This window comes from Xenopus laevis, chromosome 7S (genome assembly GCF_017654675.1).
Source record: "Xenopus laevis strain J_2021 chromosome 7S, Xenopus_laevis_v10.1, whole genome shotgun sequence".
Lineage (NCBI taxonomy): Eukaryota > Metazoa > Chordata > Amphibia > Anura > Pipidae > Xenopus > Xenopus laevis.
In genome coordinates, this window is record NC_054384.1 from 10,246,833 (window position 1) to 10,257,500 (window position 10,668).

Consider the following 10,668-nt stretch of genomic DNA (forward strand, 5'->3'; position numbering starts at 1 on the left):
GGAATTTCATACAGCTCATCTAGAGGGCAACAGATGTAAGAAGAACAAGAAGAGAGAAAGAGATCAGCCCACAGGGAATAGTCTAAAAGGACAGGAGCTGGAAAACATCCTACCATTTCGGATTTAAAATATCCTATTGTGTTCTCGTCAAGAACAAAATATCTTCGTTTCCAGTTCTTCATCTGTTAATAGAAAGTAAGGAGAGTAAGCTAGGACTTCAGCCTTCCCTTATCTAGTAATAATGCACACGTTCCCCTATTTCTTATATGTACAAAATACAGCCACAAGCAAAAGGTCAAATACAGGCAGTCCCCGGGTTACGCACGAGAGCGGGACTGTAGGTTTGTTCTTAAAGGGGTGGTTCACCTTCAAGGTAACTTTTATTATGTTATAGAACACCCAATTCTAAGCAACTTTTCAATTATTTATTTTTGATAATTTTATAGTTATTTGCCTTTTTCTTCTCAGCATCGCTGACTCCCTTCTATAAAACAATGCTCTATAAGGCTACAAATGTATTGTTGTTGTTACTTTTTATTACTGATCCTTCGATAAAGGCCTCTCCTATTCACATTCCAGTCTCTTAATCAAATCAATGCATGGTTGCTAGGGTAATTTGGACCCTAGTTACCAGATTGGCTAAGATGCAAATTTAAGAGCTGCTGAATAAAAAGCTCAAAAACCTTCAAAAATAAAAACAAACTGCAAATTGTCTCAGATTATCACTCTCTACATCATACTAAAAGTTAACTCAAACGTGAACAACCCCTTTCAGTTGAATTTGTATGTAGGTTGAAACATATACATTTACATATGCAATTTAGACAGTTGGTCTTAACAGTATTTATTTTTACTTTTCTGTGCTCCGCAGTAGACAACACATGCCAGAGTGGATTGGGGCAATTCGTTTATTAAAGCTAAATACCAATAAAGGCCGAGCAAACCACAGTATGTTATTGTAACAGCCTCCGTTTGTAAGTGTGAGTTGTATGTAAGTTGGGTGTATGGAACTGGAGGACTCCCTGTATATCCAAACTGTGTCAAATTGCAAGAGTAGGCAAATATTCACACATCTGAAGCATGGATGCATATTTATACTTATGATCCGGCACATTAACTGCATATACAATACAGAAGACTATTTTAGAAACCAAATCCAGCTGCTACGTATACTGATAAGTTGCCGGATATACTGATCAAATCTGTTTGCCTGCTCCCCCTGTTTCCATTCATTAACAACGGTACAAGACATCAATCACAGGTCATTATGAAAAAGCCATACACACTGGGTTTAGACAGGTTTTGGGGTTAGAACTGACAGCTCACGTTCAAGCTCTTCCCTTAAGGGTGGTGGCAGACGAGGCTACTGGGGGTGATTAGTCGCCCAGCAACAAATCGCTTCTTCTTCAGGCAATTAATCTCCCCTAAATGCTTTCCCGCCAGCTAGAATGTAAATCGCTAGCTAGATGGTATTCGGAACACTTTGTTTTCCGAAGTTGCCTCACGAGAAAAAACTTCAGGCGACTTCGGAAAGCTGAAGCAATCGGAGGGCCACCCCATCGGCGATTTACATTCTAACTGGTGGGAAGGCATTTAGGGGAGAAGAGGCGATTTCTCGCTGGGCGACTAATCTCCCCCAGCAGCCTTGTCTGCCACCACCCTTACAGTCAAGGAGAGGTGAAGAAAATACCTGGTGGGCCCAGGCTACTTTGGGCAGGGGCCCCGCCGACGCAGACCCGCGACTGCACTCCCTCTTCTTTCCAGTCACACTGCATCGCCAGAAAAACATGCGAGCGTACGTTTGCAGCTCGGGGGATGGTGTGGGGGGCCCCTGAGGCTGCAGGCCCGGTGGGCCCCGCAGTCCGACACAGCATGGAGCTGCGGAATAGAGTGAATCTGCTTCTCTCCGCCGGTCTACATAACATGGGTGGAGAGCAACTGAGCCACCTCAATGTGAGTGACTTTGGCCTACCAGTTAATAATATAAAGACTAAATTGCTCTGGGAGCATTGAAGGGAAAGAAACACAAGATAAATAACAAAACTTGAATAGTTTGTCAAACAACAGACCCTAGGTACACTTACCACAGCCCCCTGCTTCACACAGTAGCCGGCTTTTATCACGCTGCTCTCAGAGTGGCGGGAGGGTGAGCAGGGAAGCTGACTCTGAGTGCGCTTCAGATTGCCCCGATCCCCTGTGTTCGCACATTCACTGAGTTCTTGCTGCACAGAAGAAACAGGCGTTAAATGACACGATCAAGTGAAATATAATCCTGCCCCAAATACAAGGGCTTATTGTATAATCAACTAATAACACTTATCCATACCTAAATAATTTGGTCAGGCTTGATATATAGTAAAGTTAAGACATGCAAGTGATGACAAGAGTTTTCAGGTATTTTTATGGATCATCCCATATGCCGTATATCTGTTATTGCATATGGAAGGTGAGTGCTACAGCCTTGCACAACTTCAAACGGAGCTGAATTATATACAGTGGAACCTCTGTTTTACATCCCCTGATTTTAAGTTTTCCCTCATTTCACATTGTTGTTTTGTGGTCCCACCTATATATTATGCATAATACATTTCCCTGATTTTACATTTTTCTGGAATTTACGTCATTTTTTCCTGGTCCCCTGAAAAATGTAAAACAGGGGTTCTACTGTATATGTTATCAGAGTTTTTATAACACAAACATACGGTTTCTTTTTAAAGAGCAAACCATGGTACATCACATTGAAATGAGTTAAGAAGCCATATGTATTTTATGGTGCCGTTGGTGACTTATTATAGTGTGCAAAACACTTCCTAAGCTCTGCTTTTTTTTGTTATACAATATCAACGGAGTTTATCTATCAGAAGCAAAATATAACCTTAAATACATTCTGCAGAATAACACATACTTGATAGTTTACATATAACAACAATACAATTCCTACCTGTGTTGGGGTAATAATTGGCACACCACCAACAATCTCAGTCCGGTAAGATATCTGCTTTTTTGCCCCCCCATCTGTCTGGTTGTTCAGACTGTCAGTGACACCCAGCGAGTCATAAGATTTTGGTACCTGAAAGGAAAGCAACATGACAGCACATCTTTAATAACTTTATCAAGATTCAGGCAGTTCAGCAGGAGGTAGAGGTCATAGAGGTCCTCCATGAAACAAACAAGGTCTGAGCTAATATAAGTGCCACCCCCTGTGTATGGCATCAAATAGGAACCAAACAATGAAGTACTTTTCTAACAATTATAAATAAATGTGATCAAATGCATTAGGAAAGTATTAGGAATGTGTAACTTTTAGCAAGCGCCCACAAACCTGGAAAAGTAGTGACACATGGGTAACATGGTGATAAGTCAGATCTCCATCGGATGGGACGAAAAATCCAGTCGGATTGCGGCCGCATCTGTTTGTTGATGCGGTCCCGCGATCCGACCCCCGTTTCCCATGCGTTAGGATCCGATCGTTGGGCCCTAGGGCCCACGATCGGATCAGCCCGATATTGCCCACCTCAAGGTGGGCATATCGGAGAGAGATCCGCTCGTTTGGCGACATTGCCAAATGAGCGGATCTCTCCGTGTATGGCCACCTTAAGATGCAGTTGAACTGCAGACTTTCAGCTTTAATTCAGTGGGTTGAACAAAAAGATTGCATAAAAATGTGAGGAACGAAAGCCTTTTTCTAACACAATCACTTCATTTCAGGGGCTCAAAAGTAATTGGACCATTGACTCAAAGGCTATTTCATGGGCAGGTGGGGGCAATTCCTTCGTTATGTCATTATCAATGAAGCAGATAAAAGCCCTGGAGTTGATTTGGGGGGGGGTGCTTGTATGTGGAACAGACAAAGGAGCTCTCCATGCAGGTGAAACAAGCCATCCTTAAGCTTCAAAAACAGAAAAAAAACCCATCCGAGAAATTGCTACAATATTAGGAGAGGCAAAATCTATATTTTGGTACATCCTGAGAAAGAAAGAAAGCACTGGTGAACTCAGCAACGCAAAAAGACCTGGACGTCCACAGAAGACAACAGTGGTGGATGATCTTAGAATAATTTCCATGGTGAAGAGAAACCCCTTCACAGCAGCCAAACAAGTGAGCAACACTCTCCAGGAGGTAGGCGTATCAAAATCCAAGTCTACCATAAAGAGAAGACTGCATGAAAGTAAATACAGAGGGTGCACTGCAAGGTACAAGCCACTCGTAAGCATCAAGAAAAGAAAGGCGAGATTGGATTTTGCTAAAAAACATCTAAAAAGCCAGCACAGTTCTGGAAGAACATTCTTTGGACAGATGAAACCAAGATCAACCTCTACCAGAATGATGGCAAGAAAAAAGTATGGAGAAGGCGTGGAACAGCTGATGATACAAAGCATAGCACGTGATGTATAAAACATCTGGGAGGCAGTGTGATGGCTTGGGCGTGCATGGCTACCAGTGACACTGGGACACTAGTGTTTATCCACGATGTGACACAGGACACTAGTGTTTATCCATCATGTGACACAGGACAGAAGCAGTGGAATTAATTCTGAGCTGTTTAGAGACACTGTCTGCTCAAATCCAGCTAAATGCACTCACATTGATTGGGAAGTGTTTCATAATGACCCAAAACATACAGCCAAAGCAACCCATGAGTTTATTAAAGCAAAGAAGTGGAATATTCTTGAATGGCCAAGTCAGTCACCTGATCTGAACCCAATTGAGCTGCATTTCACTTGTTGAAGACTAAACTTTGGACAGAAAGTCCCACAAACAAACAGCGGCTGCAGTAAAGACCTGGCAGAGCATTAAACAGGAGGAAACCCAGAATCTGGTGATGTCCATGAGTTCAAGACTTCAGGCTGTCATTGCCAGCAAAGGGGTTTCAACCAAGTATTAGAAATGAACATTTTATTTTCAATTTTTTAATTTGTCCAATTACTTTTGAGCCCCTGAAAAGATGTGATTGTGTTAAAAAAAGGCTTTCGTTCCTCACATTTTTACGCAATCTTTTTGTTCAGCCCGCTGAATTAAAGCTGAAAGCTACTCACTCATAAATGCAACTACAGATAACTAACGGGCCACACAATTCAGCTTAGTTCCCCAAACCAAAAATCTGAGTTTAGCAAATTTAAAGGTTACTGACCTAAATTCACGTGTGTGTGGTTAGTTACAGTAGCATTGCTCTTTGTATGAAAGATAAAGAATCAGTGTGTGACTAGGCAATGAGACTCTCACAGCCTCTGTGACATTAAATCTCTCATCCCTGCAGGTGATAAAAAGAGCACCCGAAAGAAACGAAGAGGCGTTCGCATCACTTGTGATGTTCCGTTTCACATCCCTCTGTGGGTAGGTTTAGACTACAACGGACTGAGGCTTCATAAGAAAGTGATTATTTGCAGCCAATCAGGGCAGCGTGTGTGGGAGTAAAAACGAGCTTCTGGCAGGAAACCTGGCTTCCCACATTTCTGTGCTTATAATAAGCACCACTGTGTGTTTCTAACTAGGAGGAAGGTACAAAGACTTTTCTGTTATCTGCAGGGAAAGTTTGTGCCGACATAGTTACTACACAGGAATTACATTTTACTTTGGTGTAATTAACCAATCAAAGGGTTATCTCGTCCCAGTATGCTTTACTGGAAGTATCCAATTTTTAATGCTCTTAGAAATTGTGTCTTTGTATTTTTTACATAAAATGTTTCCAGTTTGATGCTCTAATTTCTGATTTTTTATAGATAATTTCATTGAACAACCTACTATCCAGGGACAGCTTACGGATAGGGTAAGATAGTCTCATACATTGGACTCATTTATACTGTAATAATGTTTTCGTGCAACACACACAATTGTATTTGTGTTCTTCCCTATTCATTAGGTTTATGGACCTTCTTCTTTATATTTATTGATCTAATATAAAAAAGCTTTTTTTGCACAATTTTTGCACAATTTTTGTATTTTTGCAGCAAGGATCGGCCTGTATAGAAGAGGATTTTTTATCACTTGGAAATTGGGACTAATACTACCATAATTGGCCACAATAACTTTTTCATATAAATCATTTTTCTAAAAAAGGTTTTAAGGTCTTTTTAAACTTCTTAATAAGCTTTTTTAAGAGCTTATAATGTCTCAATAGCTTTTGGATAAAATTGTTCACTTAGTAGTACTGTTCACAATGCATTTTGCTTAACTAATTCACTTATATTTTGAATCATTGTGTTAATTATGTAAATCACTAAGGGTTTTTAAACACTGTTTGAAAGTGAATCTGCATGTCTGATGAAGGGGCATGCCCCCGAAACGTTACATCACTTGACGAAATAAACGTGCAGGGGAGATCCCCGCTACACTAGCCTGTGTTGTTTGGCTAATCTTCTTTGCAGATATTTCTGGGAGAGGCGCCGACCCCTCCAGCCAGCACCGGGCAACTATTACCAGGAGAGACCTAGGGGAAATTAGGTAATCTGTTTTGCTGCTAGTATCTGATATTAGACATCCAGAAGCAGACAAAAAGAGTAACTACAGATACACATAGGAATAGAAGAGACGGTGTTGCAACATGATGACGGCATCCCCATGTTAAACATGTCAGGGCACAAGGTGGATTATAAAGTGGGAACTTACTGTTATTTTTGTAGCTTTGTTCAGCACATTGATCCATTCTACCAAGTCTTGTTGGTCGTTGGCCTGGAGGAAGTACTTTCTCATTCCAGCATTCACTACTAGAAAAGAAAAAGCATTGGGAAATAAATTAAGAAGTGCCGACTTTGCGGCCAAAGGAAATGCCAAGAATCATTCACAGAAAGGCAATGAACAGAACAGAGATGTGCCAAACTAGGAAACTACATAGAACTGAAAATATACAATAGAACCCCCATTTTACATTTTTCAGAGGACCAGGAAAAAATTCTTTGAAGGTCTTTGAAACAGCTATGGGCAAAATGCACCGGAGGGATGGCACTTGGAGCACTTCGTTTTCCAAAGTCGCCCAAAGTTTCCTCGTGAGGCAAATTCGGAAAACGGAGAGTTCAGAGTGCCACCCCGCCGGCGATTTTCATTCTAGACGATGGGAATGCAGTTCAGGGAGATTAGTCGCCCTGAAGAAGAGGAGATTTGTCGCCAGGCGACTAATCTCCCCGAATCTGCCTGTCTCTGCCCTAAAGGTCGAAAATACAGATAAGTGGAGGGCACTCTCATTTAGAGCAATAAAAGGACAAATATGTAATAGGAGGTGCAAAATAACAAAGTCGCCCCTACAGAGCAACCAAAAGTAACATATCAGAAAATCAGGTGAGTCAAATGATTTTTTGTGAGTGTGCAGACCTGATTTTCTGATCTGCCCTAAAGGTCCCCATAGATGCAAAGATTTTTCTTTAGTGAACGACCGATTTTAGCGAAATCTGACCAATCCATCAAATTATCGTCAAGTTAGTGGGATTCAAACGATTGTACAGACATCGGTCAGAAAATCGGCCAGGCTAAAAAAAATTTATCAGCCCCAGTGCAATCTATCTATGTTTGCAGGGCCAATCAGGCAGCTACCCTTCAGTTTTCCTGCCAATATCGCCTGAAATGGTCTTTTTAGTTGATGGACAAATCGTACATTTAAACGATCTTTTCAAGATAAGCTTGGTCTTACGATAACAAAAAGATCTTTTAAAGATCTTTAAATCTATGGCCAGCTTAAGTCTGTAAGCCCTACGGGATAGGGTCCTCTATCCTTTTGTCTCATTTACACTGAGCATTTAAAGGAGAAGGAAAGATTAAAACTAAGTAAGCCTTATCAGAAAGGTCCATCTAAATATACAAGTAAACCCCCAAAGTAATGTTGCTCTGAGTCCCCTATCAAATGAAACACAGCATTTCTTTCCTTCTATTGTGTACTCATGGGCTTCTGTATCAGACTTCCTGCCTTCAGCTTAAACCTCATTGCCCTGGGCAAGAACATGCTCAGTTTGCTCCTCTCCCCCACCCCTCCCTTCTCTACTGTAATCTGAGCCCAGAGCAGGGAGAGACTCAGGCAGGAAGTGATGTCACACCACATTAATATTGCAGCTCCTATTCTAAACAAACAGAGAGTTTCTAGAGCTTTTTACTCAGGTATGGTAAAATATTCTACAGAATAAATATAGCATTCTAGCTTGCACTACTGCAGCTAATCTATTGGCAATAAAATGCTTCCGTAGCTTTCCTTCTCCTTTAATCTGTATTGTAATTTATATTTTTGTGAATTGTATTTCTAATACCGTAATACACTTATTGTTACTTATTATTGCAGTGACCCCTTGTTTGTTACTACTATTTATTGTTCTGCTGTACAGTGTTATGCTCTCAAATAAAAATACACAACACAAAAATATGCATAACTTCCAGCTTCATCACTGGACAGAAAATGAAAAATAGACCCTGGCTTACAATGGCAGCTATATGAAGTGTATTAGTAATATGGGTCTGAATAGAAGCGGGGTTGGCCTGCAGCCTCCTGTTCCCAAATAGTTCCAGGAATTGTGCCTTTGTATAATTGAAAATTTCAACCAGCAGCCCTCTGGCTAATGATGTAACAATTCAAAAACCTGAAGAGAGAAGTTGCAGCGTACAGGAGGATTCAGGCTGAGGACAGATGGCTGTTGATACAAAGTAACAGTAGTCAGACAGCTCAGAAAAGTAGTCAGACAGATCAGCAGGGGGCTAGGCTTAGGGAACTGTTCAAAACCATTAAAAATCATGAAACGTAGCATATTTTTTAATTGATGTATATTGCAAAGTTGCTTGAAATTATGTTTACTTTTCAAAAAGCTTAAGTTTGTGTGGAGTTCCCCTTTAAGGGTAAGGGCACAAGCTGCTATTTCGGGAGATTAGTCGCCCAGCAACAAATCACTTCTTCTTCGGGCAACTAATCTCCCCGAACTGCCTTCCCGCCGGGTAGGATCTAAATTGCCAGCGGGGTGGCACTCCGAGCGTTTCATTTTCCTGATATCGCCCGAAGTTGCGATTTACATTCTAGCTGTTGCAGTTCGGGGTGATTAGTCACCAGAAGAAGAACGATTTGTCGATGGGCAACTAATCTCCCGAAATAGCAGCGTGTGCCCTGGCCCTAAAACACAAATAAACCCGAAAAAAGTACAAGCTATTTAATCGAACAATTCACAACAGATGATAAGAACATTCAGCAGCGATTCAGATTACAAGTACTGTAATATGCAATGCACTTCCTACTAAGGATACCAATTAAACCCCACTTCAGATAAAGGCTTAGAAAAACGCAGCCCATATTTTCCTTATCGAGCACTTCCAAAAGAGGATATACAAAGCTTGCCAGCAAACAAAAGGAGCTAGATAAGGAGGAAGCCGGGCAGGAAAGAAGCGCATCTATTCAGGAAACAGACCTAAAATAGGTCATCTCAAGAGAGAACACAGAAAAGCAGAGCATCATTGTCTGCATGTAGGACTGTAGTCAGAATATGACAGATAAGTACTACTATAGTTTATATAAACAAGCAGCTGTGTAGCCATGGGGGCAGCCATTCAAGCACAGGATACACAGTGGATAACAGATAAGTACTTCTATAGTTTATATAAACAAGCAGCTGTGTAGCCATGGGGGCAGCCAATCAAGCAAAGGATACACAATAGATGAATAAGTTCTGAAGAATCCCATTGTATACTACAGAGCTTATCTGTTATCTGGCTGTGTATTCTGTGCATTTCTCCTTTTTCCAGCTTGAATAAACTATTTTAGTGTTTCTGAAGTAAAAACACCAGTTTTATAATCGGTTTTATTTACACACGTATAGAAAGCTTATGGATAAATCGTCAGCTTCAGCAGATAAGTCAGTAGATAAAATCAGCAGATAAAATCATGAGATAAAATCAGCAGTAAGCGATAAACAACTCTAATATGTAGGTAGACTCAGCATGAACCAGTGAAAACAGGCTCTTTTCAGCTCACAATTGATCACATTTGCCATAGTAAGTGCAAAAGTCAAAGGCACAGTATTGAGAATTCTATTATTTATTCATTGAAACAAGAATGGCGACCTTTTACCTGAAGGATACTGAATGAAACCAGTTTAAAAGATCAGTAGCACAATCAATGAGGTCACTCCTGTCTGTGATTGGGATATAAATGTACTAGTGTTCATTATTAAAGGGGTTGTTCACCTTCCAACATTTTTTTCAGTTCAGTTGGTTTCAGATTGACCACCAGAAATAAAGACTTTTTCCGATTACTTTCTATTTTTTATTTGTGACCATTTTTCTAATATTGAAGTGTAAGTCTAATTTTTCACCTTTCTAAAGCAGCTCTGGGAGGGGGGGGGTCGCTGACCCTCTAAACTGTCAGCAATGTTTGTCCCTACTGAGCAGAATCCCTGAGTTTCATTAAATGCAGCTGTTAGAATTGATACACTAGTTGCTAATATTCCATAGATATTGCGGAGAAATGTATCAACTAATTGTATCAACTAAATGTAGCAAATTGTGACAGTTTAGAATCTGCAACTGAATTACAGAGCTGCCAGACTCAAACACCAAAGACACGAACATTCAAATTTAAATTTTGGAAAAAACTGTAAAATATTAAAAAAATGGAAAGTAGTTGAAAAAAGTCCTGAGAACAATCTGAAAACAACTGAACTGAAAAAAAGTGTGTGGAAGGTGAACAACCCCTTTATGTAAAATGGAATG

At 40.5% G+C, this 10,668-nt stretch overlaps 1 protein-coding gene across 2 annotated transcripts in view; it reads right to left on the reverse strand.

Moving 5' to 3' along the window:
* plekha1.S (pleckstrin homology domain containing A1 S homeolog) overlaps positions 1-10,668 on the reverse strand; it is a 53,712-nt gene that overhangs the window by 9,013 nt on the left and 34,031 nt on the right. For both annotated transcript variants that reach the window (XM_041570499.1, NM_001093071.1), the window contains 4 exon segments: positions 6,607-6,704; positions 2,942-3,070; positions 2,085-2,222; positions 114-182 (listed from right to left, as the gene is read on the reverse strand). In XM_041570499.1, coding sequence (XP_041426433.1) covers positions 114-182; positions 2,085-2,222; positions 2,942-3,070; positions 6,607-6,704 — 434 coding nt within the window.